Source organism: Castor canadensis, chromosome 13 (genome assembly GCF_047511655.1).
Source record: "Castor canadensis chromosome 13, mCasCan1.hap1v2, whole genome shotgun sequence".
Taxonomy (NCBI): Eukaryota; Metazoa; Chordata; class Mammalia; order Rodentia; family Castoridae; genus Castor; species Castor canadensis.
Window position 1 is genome coordinate 78,906,405 of NC_133398.1, and position 17,905 is coordinate 78,924,309.

Sequence of the window (17,905 nt, forward strand, 5' to 3'; positions counted from 1 at the left end):
TCTTACCAATAAAGGACATGCATATTAATAGCTGAGAGGCACAAATATGCTTACATGTATGTATATATATATGTATGTATATATATATGTATGTATATATATATATATATATATTCCTGGAAGATGATTGATTATTTTTTTGCATGAAGCAAAATAATTCAACTAATGCACACTGTTCTTTCACTGTTGTTTTGCAAACAAAACAAAAGAAGAGATACCTGCAACCTTCAGAATCAAAACCTTGGCAGAATTGGCTCTTCGGTGAAAATAAAATTAAATCATGTTTGCTGAAGTTAGCCTTATTTTGGTAGTTTTGTGATACTTTTGTAAGAGATTTTGAACCAAAGGTAGCTCTACTGTATGTGATTTTTGTAATTCAAGAATTCTGGTACTCAGATGATTTAGTGATCTTTTTGTAGATCCTATTATGTGCTGAGTCACTTACTAGGAGCTGAGGATGAAATGGCGAATAAACAGATGTGTCTCGGCCTCAATGGAGCAGGCAGGTGGAGATGCAAACATTAAACAAACAGTTGTACTAATCAAGGTAGAATTGCAGGAACATATTCTTATGATTCTATGAGATGATATAATGACATTAGCCTTGCCCCAGGAGTGATGTAAGGGAAGAGGAATCCAAGTGGAGGGTGGAGGTAGGAGAAAGTGCTTCAGGCAGAGGAATCAGCAAGCATGACACAGTCAAGGCACTAAAAGCAGGCCATCATGGCCAGGTATGATTTGCAGTGAGGCTGGAGAGGGGGTCTGGACCAGATCCTGCAGGTCCTTTAGGTTAGGGTAGGACAATGATCTTCATTCAATGAGTTAGGTAAAGCATATTGAATAGTTCCTGGCATAGTATAAATGTTTAATGTGATACTATTATTCTGATTCAATTTTAAAAGCCATGTTATAAAAGAGTATTGAGTATCAATTCATACTATTTAAAAGCAAAGTAAAGCCTCAGAAGGATTTTGTCAGGGATACTACATATAACCTTAGAGCTGTGGCTATGAGTGGTACAGCACTTCCCTCACATGTGTGAGACCCAAAGTTTGATCCCCAGCACTGCACAAAAATCCTATAGTCATATTTGCATTTTGTAAACATTGTTCCAGCTACTGTGTAGATTGAGAGAGGAGAGTGGCACAAATGGGTGTAAGAAGCTCAGAAGCAACTGTCATCTACTAGGGTGGCAGAATGGACAGCGCGGAGCTTGTGGCTCGTTGGTATCTCCAGCCTATGGCTCCAGAGGTACCTAACTGAGGATGTCTGGGTTATATACAAGATTGTGTAAACATATGGCTTCTTTTTAAGAAGGTCCAGCATATGCAATTCGTTACAGCCCCTCCTACCTGTGCACATTTATGTTCTCCCAGAACCTCAGCATCTCCCCTCCTTTATCACATTAGGGTTAGTGATGCTTATCTTCAAGGGTTCTTGGGGATTAAGTTAAATATGATAACATGTAGAAGATCAACAAGATGCCAGACACATGGTAAGTGTTCAGTCAGTGAGGCATCAACCAATGCGCTGAGAGACACCATTCTACAACTTTATACAGGAAACAGAATCTCTAAGAGATAAAGAGAAAGTCCAGTCCACTGCTCACAGATTTGGTGCCCTTAATAGATGTGGATCTTGTACTGTTCACATGGACTTTGAGGAGTACATGAATTCCCAGAAAAGTAGGTGAATTTTGTGTGTACTTGCATGTACACATGTGTGCATATGCTATTTCAATTTATCCCTCCTTCCCTCTTTCCCTCCCTTCTTCTCTTCCTCCCTCCCTCCCTCCCTTCCTCTCTTCCTTTAGTTCTCTCATTTTTTTGAGACAGGGTCTTGCTGTGTAGCCCCGACTGGCCTTGAACTTGAAATCCTCCTGCCTCAGCATCCCAAGTGCTGGGATTACAAGCATGTTCACCACACCTGGCTTCTTTCATTTTTAATCAGTTTTTTAATGAAAAAATAATGCATGGGCATAAACCATTCTTCTTTACTGTTTTTCTAGTGTCTTTACAACTATAAACATATATGGACTATAGAGTCTTCCTTTTTTTCTCTCTGCAACAGTTGGGTTATGTGTTTTACAGGTTCCGCACCTTTATTTTTTACCCATGATAGCTAGGAGTTCAACCCCTTTTCATTCATGTAGAATTAGTGAGCTGTGGATGGTCACTGGCTGGTTACATCCTTTGCACTTACACTTAGCTTTAACATCCATCCTTGTACATAAGTGACTCTGCAGAATACATCTTTAGAAATAGAAAGGCTGGGGCAAATGCAGATGTAAATGGAGATGCAGTTTATCATTTTCTTGGTATACAGAGCACCTCGTAAAACAGTTGTCTCACCTCATGCGTTTCACCAATCTTGTGTAAACCACCCTTGTTGTCTGCATCCTCACAACAGTGTGTTTCATCAACCCTTCCAGCTGTTGCCAGTGAGACTGGGGAGGAAAAGAAGTGATACCCATAAAGACCAGGAAGAATCTTGGCCAAGTGAAAGAAGGTCAGACTTGAATCTAAATTAGGAAAGGAAACTAATAACCTTTCTACACTTCTGTGTACCAGGTGGTGACTTGCCCCGACAGTTCACAGGTTACGTCCTTCAATCCTCATAACCACATTAACCCATAAACACTATTATCCTCCATTTGACACTGACATTCAGTCTTTGTCACTATGTCTGTGCCCTTCTCCATTTACTGTTGAGGAAGCCAACACCAAAAGAGACTAAATAATTTATCCAAGGTCCCAAATCAATTTAAGTCAAGACAGAGGTTCCATTTAACAACGTATTGGACTACACTGGGATTCCAGACTATACCAGGGAGGCCACAAAAGAGCTGAATGTGTCTTCAGGATGTATTTCATCCACAGTTTGCCATAAATAGTGAGTTCACACATTTCCTATAATCGAAGAGTTTCCATTATACTTGAGTAGCCATGATTTTAAACACGCTGGCATTTTTCACATTGGTGATCAGTATTCTGTAAGGTTCTTCCTCAGAGACTCCATGTTCTTTTCTGCCAAAACTACTGTATTTATATTTACCCAAGAAACCCTTCTCGAAAGCTATGTGAAATGAAACTCTAAGCTTTGGGGATTTTAAGATTTTCTTATAAAAGATTATGCAGCCACTCCTGAATTCTACCCTTTGTCTTCCAGAATCTTAAAATTGGTCAGTAAATCCCTCCTTTTTGTTATACGTAGAGGCTGAGGCTGGACCCTGTGTCCTCTTCCTCATTGTTTGCTGCTGCTCAGAGCCCAGGATCACTGAGATTGGCCGTTTCAGCCAGGATCTCCCTGTCTGTCCTCATCCCTCTCTTGTGTTCAGAGTCCAGGATTCCTTCTGTGTAGGTCAGGGCATTTTCCACTTGAATGAAAAATGTGAGTCTTCCTTTGAAACATTAATGATGATGCAACATTCAATTATAGCAGAAAGTCCCAATGAAGAGATGACTTATAAATGGCACAAAAATTGGGTGGAATGATGGTTGAGAACGCGATAAAAAGAATTACAATTAAGTGTTGTTCTGGAATAAATTAACTTGTACCCACAATTTTGTTTTTAGTTAAGAAAACCCAAGTTTTTCATTATGCAATATTGACTATGGTTGTTGTTTAGGGCAGAACTGTGATTGTTCTGAAGAATTAGTCATTTAATGTATTTGCCCAAAGCCAGGAAAGTGTCAGTGCTGAAGAATGGAATAGGAGTACAGCAGAGGTCTTAGAAATTAAGTAGCCCAAAGTCCAATTTTACAGAAAAAACAGCAGAGGCTCAGTAAGTATGTGCTCCTTAGTTGTTGTGAATGTCAGCTGAAACAGAGGCAAGTTCTCCTGTCTTCTTTGTAGGGTTCAGTTTTCATTTACTGATCCACATTTTATAATCTGCTTAGAGAATATGGCTGTTTGGGATTTTGTTCATTTGTTTTTCCAGAGTGAACTTGGACTTATTTTCAGACCCAACTGTTTTTAACTAAGAAAATGGGTACAAAACAAGAAGACCCAAATGTTAAAGAAAAGAGTATGATAAAGTAGTTCAAACTATTTTTAAACAGGAAGCTTAGCTGATTGATAGGATGTGTGGTTTTTGTTTTGTTTTAGAAATCGCCACTCCACTTTTAGTTTGGCAATATATGAATAAGGCCTATGCATTTATAGTGTCTACTGAAGTCAGGAGACAAACTGTATTATCTTTGTGAAAGATCAACTCCTTAAGATGTGTTTCAAATTAACTATATAAATAATCTCACAAGGTCCTTCGCTGTGCATTTCTCAGAGCAAACAAAATGCAATGTGTTTTTATAACCATAGAACTATTTGACTTTTTTCCATTCTTCCCCACATTTGGGTATAGATTGATATAGAATTACTTAAAATGCTGCATATAAATTAAACATTAAGCAGGAGATATGGAGAGGCTAAGCTGCGCCATTATAATCACCACTGCCTCAAGGACACCCCACTTCATATCACATGTCCTTCTTTTGAAAAGTGATCACCAAGGTTCACGTAACATTTAAGCACAGCAGGCAACTGCATAATTTATGGATCTTTTTGTTTTGCGTTCTTATTTTAATGAAAAACAGAAAACTAGACTGTTTTCAGACGTTAACATCTTTCTTCTGTGCTTTCCCTCCCACCTTGCCTTTGCAGATTGGGGCCTTGAAGGACTATTACCACTTCTACCACAGCAGGACGATTAAAAGGTCAGTTCTCTCGAGCAGAGGAACCCACAGTTTCATTTCAATGGAACCAAAGGTAAGAAGAACCAATTGGGTGGGGACCAAGAAGCAAAGCTTCTGCATTTTTCATTGGTGACAACAGACTGGGAGCCAGTGACCAGCATGAAGCTCACATTTCAAGACCTGTCATACTATTCTTTGGTTTAGCATCAACGCAAAAGTATGCAGTGTTCAGACAAAAGTACGCATATGGCTTGATTTTTACTGAGGTACTACTGTCATCTCAGGTATGGAACAGCCCAGGGGTAGCCACAGGTGTGGGTTTCTCATGGAGACATGTGAGGGAGTAGGGATTAGGAAGGTAGAGAGAGAGAATTTTTGAAATATGAATACCATACTTATTTGCATACAGACTTGATATCTGTGAGTCCCATAGAAGGAGGGATTTTTTCCATAGACCTTTAAGTCAGAACTCTGGTTCCCTAGAATTCTTTTGATTTTTTCTTGACTTTGGTAATCCAGAACTAGACCATGTTTGGGGCAGGAAGGATGCTTGAAATCAGATGGGTAGAAGCTGACTTATGCTCTTAGGGGGCTCATCTAGCATCTTTCTTCCACCATGTCATTTTGGGTTGCACAGACAATATACCCCTGCAGAGCAGAAAAGGAAGTATCACAATCTCTTGCTTTAGCTGAGTGAAGCAGGGTGACATGAAAGATGGGAAGCTGAAAGGTATTAGAGACAATCTAATAGAAGACAGTAAGACTCTGATGTGGCGTTAACTATCTGTCCTTATTAATTAAGTGGAGGAAAGAGCTAACTTCTTTTTTTTTTTTCATTTTTCTTTTATTATTCATATGTGCATACAAGGCTTGGTTCATTTCTCCCCCCTGCCCCCACCCCCTCCCTTACCACCCACTCCTCCCCCTCCCTCTCTCCCCCCTCAATACCCAGCAGAAACTATTTTGCCCTTATTTCTAATTTTGTTGAAGAGAGAGTATAAGCAATAACAGGAAGGAACAAGGGTTTTTGCTGGTTGGGCATTGACTCACATTGATTTCCTGTGCGTGTGTGTTACCTTCTAGGTTAATTCTTTTTGATCTAACCTTTTCTCTAGTTCCTGGTCCCCTTTTCCTATTGGCCTCAGTTGCTTTAAGGTATCTGCTTTAATTTCTCTGTGTTAAGGGCAACAAATGCTAGCTAGTTTTTTAGGTGTCTTACCTATCCTCACCCCATCCTTGTGTGCTCTCGCTTTTATCATGTAAGAGCTAACTTCTAATGGGAACTAATTGGCCTCCCCAAAATGGCAAGTACTGAGGAAGCAACATAGCCTTCCACCTCCTCTCAGTTCCTCTGTGAGCTCACAGTACATTATTTATTAATTAGGGTATTTTGCTTTTTTGCCTATTATGATTTGGGTTTGCCATAAAAGCTCATGTCGAAATAAAGTGATAAACAAGACCCTACCAGCCAGCCTAGCAGTCCCAGGTAGAGATTCCTGGAAAACTGTTTTCCTTACTAAGGCAGAGCTCCTGTCTGACTTACTATGCAAATCAGGTTTGCAATTTGGAGTGCTGCCCTCTGTGATGTGCCATGGCTTACTTTGTTAAATTTTTCTCTGGACTATTATGACATACTGTTCATGATTGTGAAATTGTATCTTGGTGGTTAGAAAAAGTACATTTCTCTTAGGTCCCAATTTTCTGTGAGTTACAGAGACATCCCCTGAAACTTACATTTCAGTGGCCTGCAGATTAGATTTTCTTCTTATCTCTATTCAGAATTTAATTTTTCTGGAAAAATTTGGGACACTTTTGAATTAGCTACATTTTCAAAGCAAAGTCACATTTTTTTTTTTATCTGTTAAACAACTGTCTTGAACTTTGGTAATTAAAAGGATTTCGATTTCAGACTTCATGTGGTAAATCCATGTGATGTCCTTGTTGGTTTGGGAAGTAGGAACAGAATGTAATGAGACTTTGTTGTCCTGTGAAAGATTTACCAAATATGGAGCTGTCTCTACCCTTATTGTTATCTTGGGCATCTTGGTTTTCATTTTTTCTTATCTCAGTGTATGAAATAACTTCATGAGACAACAGAGATCTTGGATCTGGGACTCACTGTACCTGGAATGTACCGGCATCCTCACTCAGCCCTGAGCCGTAGGGCCCCTCAGGCCAGCCCAAGGGTACCAGCTCCATCCGCCTTCTTCCCCAATAAGAAGAATCCCTGCGAGCAGGGCTGTACCTCACTGTCCGTGCTTTCTGCTTGTCTCTCCCAGCCATTTTCTTAGGAAGACACAGTTCTATATACTTTGCAGATGAAGTGCCACAAATAAGGGATTGCCCACAATTTCTTCCAGATACTTCTTGTAGTCTATTGATTTATTGGTCATTTCTTGAGCTCCTAGTATGTGTGAGACCATGTTAGGCTCTGGGGATTTGGAGACGGAGATGTGGTGGTTCTCTGAGGGAGCTTGCTGTTGGCGTCTCCAACAACAGCTTTCAGGGAACCTTGGGACATAGTGATGCATCTTAGCGTTGAAGATGGTGAAGCAGAGGAGAGGGGATCCCACAGTGTTCCAGCTTAATCCTTGGCAAACTTAGGCCTACCTAGCATGCTTTTTCTTTTCTTTTCTTTTCTTTTTTTTTTTTTTGTTGTATTGGAGTTTGAACTCAATGTCTCATAATTGTTAGGTGCTCTGCTGCTTGAGTCACTCAACCAGCCCTTTTTTGTGTTGGGTATTTTCAAGATAGGGTCTTGCAATCCTCCTGATTTTTGCCTCCTGAATAGCTAAGATTATAGGTGAGAGCCACTGGTGCCTAGCCTTTTTTCTTTTTGCAATCCAAAATACATTCTTATAGCTTTCACAGATTCCCCACATTTACTTGATCATTCTTTGTCTTTTTACACACACACACACACACACACACACACACACACAATGTATATATAGATATATGCACATATTTTATGAACATTAAAAATGTACTTCAAATCTAACTATTACATTGTGTATTTATTAAAAAGAACATTCTGTAACCATAAGTATTACAATAAAAAATATTAACATCAATTCAGTATTATTATTCAATCCACAATTTTCAATGGTCTCTTCTCTGGGCCAGGATCACATTTGGTTGTCATGTTTTCTAGGTCCTCTTTACTCTGTCATACTTCTTTCAGTTTTCTGTTCTTTTTCCTTGCAAAGATATCCTATTCCTGAAGAGGATAGTCCAGTTATTTTGTAGAATAAACTTCAATTTGGGTGTGTCTGTTTCCTTATGACCAGATTCAAGTTTAGTAAGAAGAGTTTTGGTGAGAACAGCAGAGAAGTGGCGTGTCCTTAGTGCATTAGACCGGAAGGCTCAGGATGCAAATTTGTTTCATCATTGAAGGTGTTAATCATAATCATGTGGTTAGGTTTGTGGCTATAGATTTCTCTACTTTAAAATTACTATTTTCCTTCTTTTGTGTGTGTGTTGCCTATATCTTGAGCCACTCCACTCCACCATCCCTTTTTGTGTTAGGTATTTTCAAGAAAGGGTCTCACGAACCATTTCCCCCACACTGGCTTCGAACCTTGATCCTCCTTATCTCTCCCTCCTGAGTAGCTAGGATTACAGATAAGAGCCCACCAGGGCCACACCTATTTTCCTTTTCTTAATAAGTGCTTTGTCGAAATTTTGTTTATTAGTCTGTTTTCCGTTTCTATAACAAAATACCTGAGGCTGGGATCTGTTTTCCATTTCTATAGCAAAATACCTGAAGCTAGATAATTTGTAAAGAAAAGAGGCTTATTTAGTTCACAACTTTGAAGGATAAAGTCCAAACAGCATGGTACCAGCCCTGGGGAGGATCCCCTTATCTGTGTCACCTCATGATAGATGGCATCATGGTGAGAGTATATAAGAGAGGTATGACATAGCAAGACAGAAAATCAGAGATGGGCAATCTTGCTCTTAGAAACAAGTTCCTCTCTTGGGAACTGATAAATACCTTAATCTCTCCCAAAGGTGACACCCCTGAAGACCTAATGACCTCCCACTAGATTTTACTTTAAAATGTCCAATTACCTCTTAACTTTGCCACACTGAAGACCAAGCTTTCAGCATATGAATTCTTTGGGGAAAAACTACATCCAAACCATAGCACTCTGTAAATTCCCATGAGCTTATTTTACATTCTTCACTCCTAGTGAACCTCAGTGAGAGCATACAGCAAGTGTGGGTGTGGTTTGCTTTCTTGGGTGGGTCTTCTTTTCTTTAATCTATGGTGTGCAGACAGTAGATGATTTGTGTGCTAGAGTGGAGACACAGTTGTGGGTTTGGACCATGTAAAATGGCTTCTTGTGGAAGAAACTGGTGATGTGAACTTGAGGCTATTTTTACCCAACTTCTCAAGAGAAGGAAAAGGGATGGGTGAATTGCAGGGAATCCACTTACAAAACAGATCTTGGCTTTTGTTTTCTCTAGTAAATTGCACAGCTACTTTTGTTTGTTACTGAGAAAGTTCCAAAGAAGGAACTACAAAAGTAGCAACATTGTCAGAAAAACCCTCTTGATGCTAAGAAGGTGCTGTGGTCAGTTGGGGCGTTTGGGCTCAGAGAACAAGAATAGCCTTGCTTCCCATATGCAAGCATTATGTTATGATTGACGTTTCAAATGATGGGGATTCACAGACTTCTACGACAGCAGCACTAGTACGGTAATAACAGTTTTGTAGAAAGTGCTGGTACATTTCACAGCAACAGCCCGACAGGTCTGCTACCCTTCTTGTCCATATCTTTTTGGTTTTTTTGGCTAACCAATCTCAAGATACCAAAGCTAAATTTCATAGACAATAGTCCGAGATCACATTCTCAAAGCCTGTTATTAATCTGTTTAGAAGTCTTTTCCAGCCACAACCATTTTGGTCAAAGAGGATGTTATTCGTGGGAGAGCTCTGGGTACGAGTACAAGCTCTTCACATGTTCTTCTGCTGTCCAGGCAGACACGGGGTAGGGAGGTGTGCAGGGAAGATAATTTTCTTTCATTTTCTTTCTCCTGACCCAGAAAGAGAAAAAGTCAAATCCTAAATTTCCTGTTAAAGCATGGTACATTTGAATTCATAAAAATTTAAAAAATAAACATCAGTTGCCATTAATAGAGGCACCCATGTCCTATCCACGTACAGTCAATCACACAAACACAGACTTTTGTTTTTTCCCGTTATATGTTATCTTCAGAGCTCTGGCCTATCCTTTTGTCTTTTATAGTCCTTTCCCTAGGTTCAGAACTCTTTTAGGTTGGGTTTTACCTAAATCTAGGACAGAATCACCATGTGTTACCAGTCAGGGCTAGGTGACTGTCCAATCTTCTTTCTTCCTGAGTCCATCACAGCCAGTTTTCCCTCATCGCATGGATGTGTAGAGCTGTGTGTTGTCTCACTTATGGAAAAACTACTCGGGTGATGTTATGTATCCTAGAGTCAGAGACTCCTTGGATTTACTCTTGCTTTTTCCTATCCAATGCTGGCATAGCCTCTGTCATTCTCCTTTAAAATTAAATTTTCCTCTGATGTGTTCACTACGCCTAACGATAGGCATTCATTACCCAACAAGGCAAACTTTCTACATTTGAAAAGATTGAACTTGTTAGGTCCAGTCTGCTTGCCTCAACTTCTACCTACTGGATCTATTTTTTCCTTCTAGAATTATATATGATAATAAGTAAACTTCTACACAACAATCCTTTCAATATGTGAAGCCCTTTGCTTACTTTCTTGAAGAAGCAATTGGTTCAAGGCTTTTGCTCACTATCATACTGCCCATTTGTTGCATTTGTATATAAGCTACTTCCTCTGAAGATAACCGAGCATCTACACACTGCATAGACTAAGGGGTGTAGGAAAAGGGCAGGAAGGGAGAAATGAAGGTAGTTAGCAAGATTAGATGAATCAAACCTGTGAACGAAGAAAGGTAAGTTCAAGCTCCTTTCTATTCCAGGTTGGTGCCTATCATGCCCAGAATTTGACTTTCAGACATTCAAGGAACTTCTCTTTTTGCCTCAAGAGTAAGATAGGTATGATGAGTCACTTGAGTACAGGAGCACCTCTCTTTACATCATGTAATATTATACAAATTCACTTCTTATCACTCAAATCCCATTTCCCCATGGGTTCACTGTATAATTTCAGAATTGTTTTTTCACTGCTGACTGGTATTAAACTAACTCATGGAGAAAAACAGCACGTTAGTTAGTTACCTTTTTTATTAACTTGAAAACAAATCTCCTCGTAGATCACATATATGAGAATAAGCTACTGGCATACACTTGAAATCCTTGGGGATCTTTGAGGGTAAAGAAACCTATGTACGTAGGCAGAAGTAAGTACACCAAAGCATCTGAGATCAGCCTTACCTGGCTCACATATATAAATTGTAGCCATTCCTGATCACAAATAATTTTCCATTTGGACTGGTGCAACTTAAACATTAGTTTCACCCCAAGTTCAAGTGATTCCTGCTCAGGCCACTGCTGGATTTCCTTCTGGCTCTTTCCAGCTGGTGTGCCTATGTGTTTTCTTTGGCTGGTTAATGTTCTGCTTTTCGGTTTTAAATGTGTTGATGACTAAATGACTTGACTTTCTTTTGTGAAGTACAGTTTTACAAGTAATGTAGCATTCCTGGATTTGTGCTCATCTAGCTGTGTGGAATGATCCAAGATGTGCTGAGGTCCATGGCTTTGGCTTGGGTTTTCCCACAATGCAAGTGGCAGTGTTTCCTCACAAGAGAGGTACCTTAGGCTTTGGACTGTCACAACTGGGGTCATGTCACATTTTCCTCTCATCATCACATTTGTACCAGTGAATGAAAGTGGTTGCTAAATATCTTCCTTCTGGAAGCAATGTGGGCTTAGATCCATGTACAGCAGAGAGCCTGTGGATGTGGTTTCAGGAACAGTTTGGAGACCTCTCTTGTTTCAGTCTTTCTTCTTTACCACCTTTTCTGTCTCTTTTTGGCAGTACTGGGGTTTGAACTCAGGGTCTCACGCTTGCTAGGCAGGTGCTCTAGCGCTTGAGCCACTTCGCCAGCCCTTTTTTGTGTTGTGTATTTTCGAGATAGAGTCTCAAGGACTATTTGCCCAGGCTGGCCTCCTGAGTAGCTGGGATCACAGCTGTGAAGCACCAGTGCCTGGCTTTTGCCACCTTTTCACAGGCTATGCGATGCTACCATTCTAGGATAAGGTGTGCCTTATCCTCGGGGAAGCGTTTTAGTCATAGGTTTGCAATCTGTGATGTATTTGTAGCAACAAGATGGCTGGGGATGTAGGAGGATATGAGGAGCTCTGTGGGTGCAGAGTTCATGCTGTTCTCCACTTCCTTTCCTAATTTCTCCTGTCTGGATAATCAGACACCAGAGGGATAGCTGTTGGGAAGGTTTAGCTCACAGCCCAAGTCCCTGATAGATGAGAGTGAATTTAAAATAAAAAAATCTCAGCTACTTTGGCAAGGTTGCCAAATCTTTATTAGAGAGTGCTTGGCAGTACTTCATTTGAAGGTCATAAACTTGCATGCCTACAATGGGAGTGCAGGTAACAGGAATGAGTGAGATGGGCCAAATATGAAACCACTGGCACCCAGCAAAGTGTCAGCTATCCTGCAGTGAGCAAGGGAGCAAGAGCAGCTCAGCTGGGGCCAGGTGTCCTTCAAGTGGCGAGCTGGCTCTGTGCTACTGTTTCACAGGAACCTGCAAGTGTCGATTTTAATGTAACATCTCCCAGGATTAAATGTTGGCAACTAATTCAAAAGATTTAAAAATATTTCTGTGGGCCAAAGAAAATACATTGAAGGGACATTTCAGCACAGGACCTGTCATGTGGGCCGTATTAGAAGAAAAGGAGGAAGGCATGAAAGATGGATCTTAGCACTGTTATGGTTTTGCCTTGGTCTGACCCTCTCCAGGACATGCATTTTTGTTGTTGGATTTTTTTTTTTTTTGTGGTACTGGGGTTTGAACTCAGGGCCTTGTACTTTCTAAGTAAGTGTTCTACCACTTGATTTTTCCAGTAGGGTCTTGTGCTTTTGCCCAGGGCTGACCTTGGACTGTGATCCTCCTGCCTACAGCTTCTTGTATAACTGGGACCATAGACATTTACCACCTCATCCGTTGGTAAATTTTTACCTGGACTGGCCTCAAACCGTGGTTCTCCAGATCTCTGCTTCTTTGTCTTTTCCATCTATAAAATACAACTTTATCAAACATCATGCTATATACCTTAAATATGCAATAAAAAGATTTTACTACAAAGAATACCATTTGTCTTTAAATTTTTTTCTGATTCTTTTCATGTCTGTGCGTTCTTTCTTTGAAAAAACTTTTATGGGGTACATTGTGACATTTACAAAAGTTCTTAAAATATATTATAGTTGAATTCACCCTCTCCACAATTCTCCTGTATCCCCCCTCATTCCTGAAGAAGTTTCAACAGGTCTTATTTCTCCATTTTTATACACAAGTACATAATATCTCCACCATATTTACCCTCCTTTACCCTTTCCTTATATCTTCCCCGGCCCACTGGTACAACCCTGAGACAGGACCTGTTTTGTGTTTCTGTCCTACATTTTTAAGAAAATAAAAAGACATTTTAGTTGTTTAAGATATCTTTACAGAGAATTTCATTATGACATTTGCATGTACATATGTGTTGTATCCCAAATTTGTTCATCCTCTCCATTTTTCTCCCTTCTACCTTAGTCTTTTCCTTCTTTCCTTCCTTCCTCCATCCCTCCCTTTCTTTTTTAAATTTTTTATTGTTGTACTGGGGGTACATTGTGCCATTTACTAAAGTTCTTAAAATATATTGTAGTTGAATTCACCCCCTCCATCATTTTCCTTTATTCTCCCTTCCCCCATTCCTGGATAGTTTTGGCAGGTATCATTTCTCCATTTATGTACATGTGTATATTTCTACCATAATCACCCTCCTACAACCTTTCCCTACATCCCCCTTCCCACTGGTACCACTCCCCCCATCCCAGACAGGACCTGTTTTCACTTCCTGTTCTCTGTTTTTGTAAAATGGAGACATTTTTGTTTAAGATAGCTATACAAGGTATTTCATTGTGACATTTCCATTTATATATGTATTGTAACCCAAATTGTTATATCCCCTCTATTTTTCTCCTTTCCACTTTAGTCTCCTTTCTATGGTGATTTCAACAGGTTTAAACATCCTATATTCATTCTTGTATAGAAAGTACTTCAACCGTATTCACTTCTTAACTTCCTTAGTTTACCCTTCCTCTCTTGTATGTGATCTCCCCTTAGCATGACCTGTTTTTCAAAATATTGTTTTCTATTTGTATTAGGTCTATTCTCTGCATATGAGAGGAAACGTGTGGCTTTTGGCTTTCTGAACCTAGCTAACTTCACTTCAGATGATGTTCTCCAGTTCCATCCATTTACGTGCAAACAACAAAATTTCATTCTTCTTTGTGGCTGAGTAAAATTCCATTGCATATAAATACCACATTTTCTTAATCCATTCATCAGTAGTGGGACATCTTGACTGTTTCTATAGCTTAGCTATTGTGAATAGTGCTGCAATAAACATTATGGTGAGTTCTGCAGTTTTAAAAATTCTAAGTTCATTCTTTTATAGAAAATACATTGCACAAATTCACCTACTTTACATCCTTCTTTTAGTAACTCATGTTAGTGTCTTGATTGACTATTTGTTGAGTTTGTGTGTGTGTGGGGGTGCGTTTCTAACTTTTTACCTGACTGGCCTTAAACCTTGATCCTCCTGGAGTATCTGGAATTAGAGAAATGAGCCAAGATGCCCAACCTTGGACATGTAATTTTAGTTCTGTCAGTTATGTTTAACAATGGGATGCAAACATGATTTCTCTCTATCTCAGTGTGTAAATTGAAAGCTGAGTATATTCTTTTTTCAGTGCTGGAAATCAAACCCAGGGTCTAGTGCATGCTAGGCAAATGGCTTACCACTGAGCTACATCCCCAGACCAAAATCCATGTATCTTTTAGGCATACACATAGAAAGCTCTGATCTTTCAGGACTACCAGAGGAGAAGACAGAAAGTAGGGGGCCCATTCGTGCATCTAGTGAGCTTTGCTCAATTTTCCTCTGCCTAGGGAGCATCTTAACAGACTTGTTGGAGAAAACAGGATAAGTCAAAGAAAAACAAAATACACAAATGGGAACTGAAAGTGATGGTCATAAAAATCAGACCAGACTATAAGACAATGAGGTTGGTTATGGGTTTTGTGTAATCACTGTAGCTACTTGAAAGAAAGGCATTAGCTCTAAAGTCTTCTTATATTTTTAGTTAATATTTTTAATTGAGAATTTTGAGTCCACCTGTTTTATTGAAATCTCAGGCAAAGTACAATAAGATAAGTAAGCAAGCTTAGGAAATAAATGGATATAGCAAACAAATACCCCACAACAACAAAAAGCCATTTAAGTTGTATGGTTTTAAAGAGGAATCATTCTAGTTCATGTATTTAATGTATGCAAAAGTAAACAAGAAATCTAATTAGAACATCACCCTTGTAAAGGCCTGATTGGTAAAAACTGCTTATGAATTTTGTTTCTGACCTCAGTTCTCGCAAATGTCAACTATTTCTTTTTTTTTTTCCAATGTCAACTATTTCTTAAAATACAAAGTAAGGGCTGAATAAGGAGGCTTATGCCTGTGATCCCAGGGAGGCACAGGTAGGAGGATTGTGGCCTGAGGTCGACACCAGGAAAGAAACGTGACACCCTATCTGAAAAATAACTAAAGCAAAAAAAGGTCAGAGGCGTGGCTCAAGTGATAGACCTTGAGAATACAATGTGACAGAAAGAACTTTTGAATTTTTTGTTCTCACTCGTATCTTTGCAAGATGTGCTCTTAGTTTCTCCATCCATAAAATTTAAAATCTTTATAACAAATGACATAAATCTGTACATGGATAATGAAAGATCTCAAAATAATAAGTTAAAAAGAAGCAATATACAAATAGCATATAAGGTGTATTTCCATTTATGTTTACATTTAAACAAAAATGACTTGTATGTGTATGACAGTAGTTATATGCAGGATAGACTTGGAAGGGAAACAAATAAAAATAACTTATGACCTTTCTACACCATATGACTTTTTTTTCCCTTTTTCTTTTATTATTCATATGTGCATACAAGGCTTGGTTCATTTCTCCCCCCTGCCCCCACCCCCTCCCTTACCACCCACTCCGCCCCCTTTCTCTCCCCCCCCAATACCCAACAGAAACTATTTTGCCCTTATTTCTAATTTTGCTGTAGAGAGAGTATAAGCAATAACAAGAAGGGACAAGGGTTTTTGCTGGTTGAGATAAGGATAGCTATACAGGGCATTGACCCACATTGATTTCCTGTGTGTGGGTGTTACCTTCTAGGTTAATTCTTTTTGATCTAGCCTTTTCTCTAGCTCCTGGTCCCCTTTTCCTATTTGGCCTCAGTTGCTTTTAAGGTATCTGCTTTAGTTTCTCTGCGTTAAGGGCAACAAATGCTAGCTAGTTTTTTAGGTGTCTTACCTATCCTCACCCCTCCCTTGTGTGCTCTTGCTTTTATCATGTGCTCAAAGTCCAATCCCATTGTTGTGTTTGCCCTTGATCTAATGTCCACATATGAGGGAGAACATATGATTTTTGGTCTTTTGGGCCAGGCTAACCTCACTCAGAATGATGTTCTCCAATTCCATCCATTTACCAGCGAATGATAACATTTCATTCTTCTTCATGGCTGCATAAAATTCTATTGTGTATAGATACCACATTTTCTTAATCCATTCGTCAGTGGTGGGGCATCTTGGCTGTTTCCATAACTTGGCTATTGTGAATAGTGCCGCAATAAACATGGGTGTGCAGGTGCCTCTGGAGTAACCTGTGTCACAGTCTTTTGGGTATATCCCCAAGAGTGGTATTGCTGGATCAAATGGTAGATCGATGTCTAGCTTTTTAAGTAGCTTCCAAATATTTTTCCAGAGTGGTTGTACTAGTCTACATTCCCACCAACAGTTCTACACCGTATGACTTGAAAAAACTGTTGTGAAATTGCTTTTATTGACACCAATAAAGCTTTGCTATTTCAAAGCTAATAGATACATTTCTTTTCTCATCTGACTCTTTCACTTGACATTATAGTTGATCATTGCTCCTTCTTGAAAAACTTGACTCAGCTTCTTTTGAGCCCATTCCTGACTTTTCTTTTTGCTTTCTGTCCTGTAACAATAAGACTTCTCTGAATGTTTGATGAGGGCATGAAGGAGAGGGAATCTGTCAAGAATGATTGCTCAGTTTCTGGATTAGTCATGGTGCCGTTTACTAGAAAAGAAAAGGTTGAAGGTCATGGTAACAGGGAGGAATTTGTTGATGCATATTGTTGATGGTACTTCCTGTACCTTATATGTAAAGTGTGGAGAGCCCAGAGCTCAGTCATCCCCATTCTCTCCCTATGAGATTTTATTCATTCTCATTGTTTTCAAAACCACCTTTAGGACAATGTCCTTTCTTCAGATTTGTGTGTCCTCCTCTGACCAACCTGACATCCTCAAATAAATGTCTAATAAGCATTAAGATGACATGTACAGACTTTTAACTTCTGTCCATTCCCATGGCCCTAAGCCTTTTTCTTTTCAGTAAGGTACCATGGTTAATCTAGTTGGCTCAAGATGAAGTTGAGCATTTCTTGACTCTCTCCTCTTTGAACCATTTGGAGACCTCTTTGTTCTATCACTGAAAGTTATCTTGAAGCTATGAGTCCATGCTCTTTCCTCTCTTCCACTGCTACCATTCCATCACCATCCTTGACCTGGTCCATAGCCATGGCTTCTTCTTACACTTTTTCTCTTCTACCATCATTCTCCACAGAGAGTAAACATAAAAAGATAAGGTATCTTAGAGACTTTCCATTAACCTTAGAAGAACTTCCAGCTTTTTCCTACTGATATTCAAGGGCCATTTTGATCTGGCTTCTTCTTACCTCTATGAGTTAGTCTTTGCTCATATTCCTTTTGCTCATATTCCTCAGCCATAACTTTCTGTCTCTCATTTTATCTCTCAAATACACTCTAAGCTCTTTTCTTTGTTCCTTTTGCCTTGAATATGTCTCCTTTAGTCTTTGCATGATGGACACCTTCTCATTTTTTTATTTATCAAGACTTATGTCACCTGCATTGGAAGATTCTT

The 17,905-nt window shown here is 39.4% G+C and overlaps 1 protein-coding gene across 4 annotated transcripts in view; it reads left to right on the plus strand.

The window, feature by feature from the left end:
• The window catches only part of Pcsk5 (proprotein convertase subtilisin/kexin type 5), a 413,349-nt gene that overhangs the window by 35,493 nt on the left and 359,951 nt on the right, over positions 1-17,905 (plus strand). For 3 of the 4 annotated variants that reach the window (XM_074052070.1, XM_074052071.1, XM_074052074.1), the window contains exon 2: positions 4,660-4,764. In XM_074052070.1, coding sequence (XP_073908171.1) covers positions 4,660-4,764 — 105 coding nt within the window. The remainder of the gene's footprint in view (positions 1-4,659; positions 4,765-17,905) is intronic. The other variant, XM_074052072.1, reaches the window with a different exon arrangement.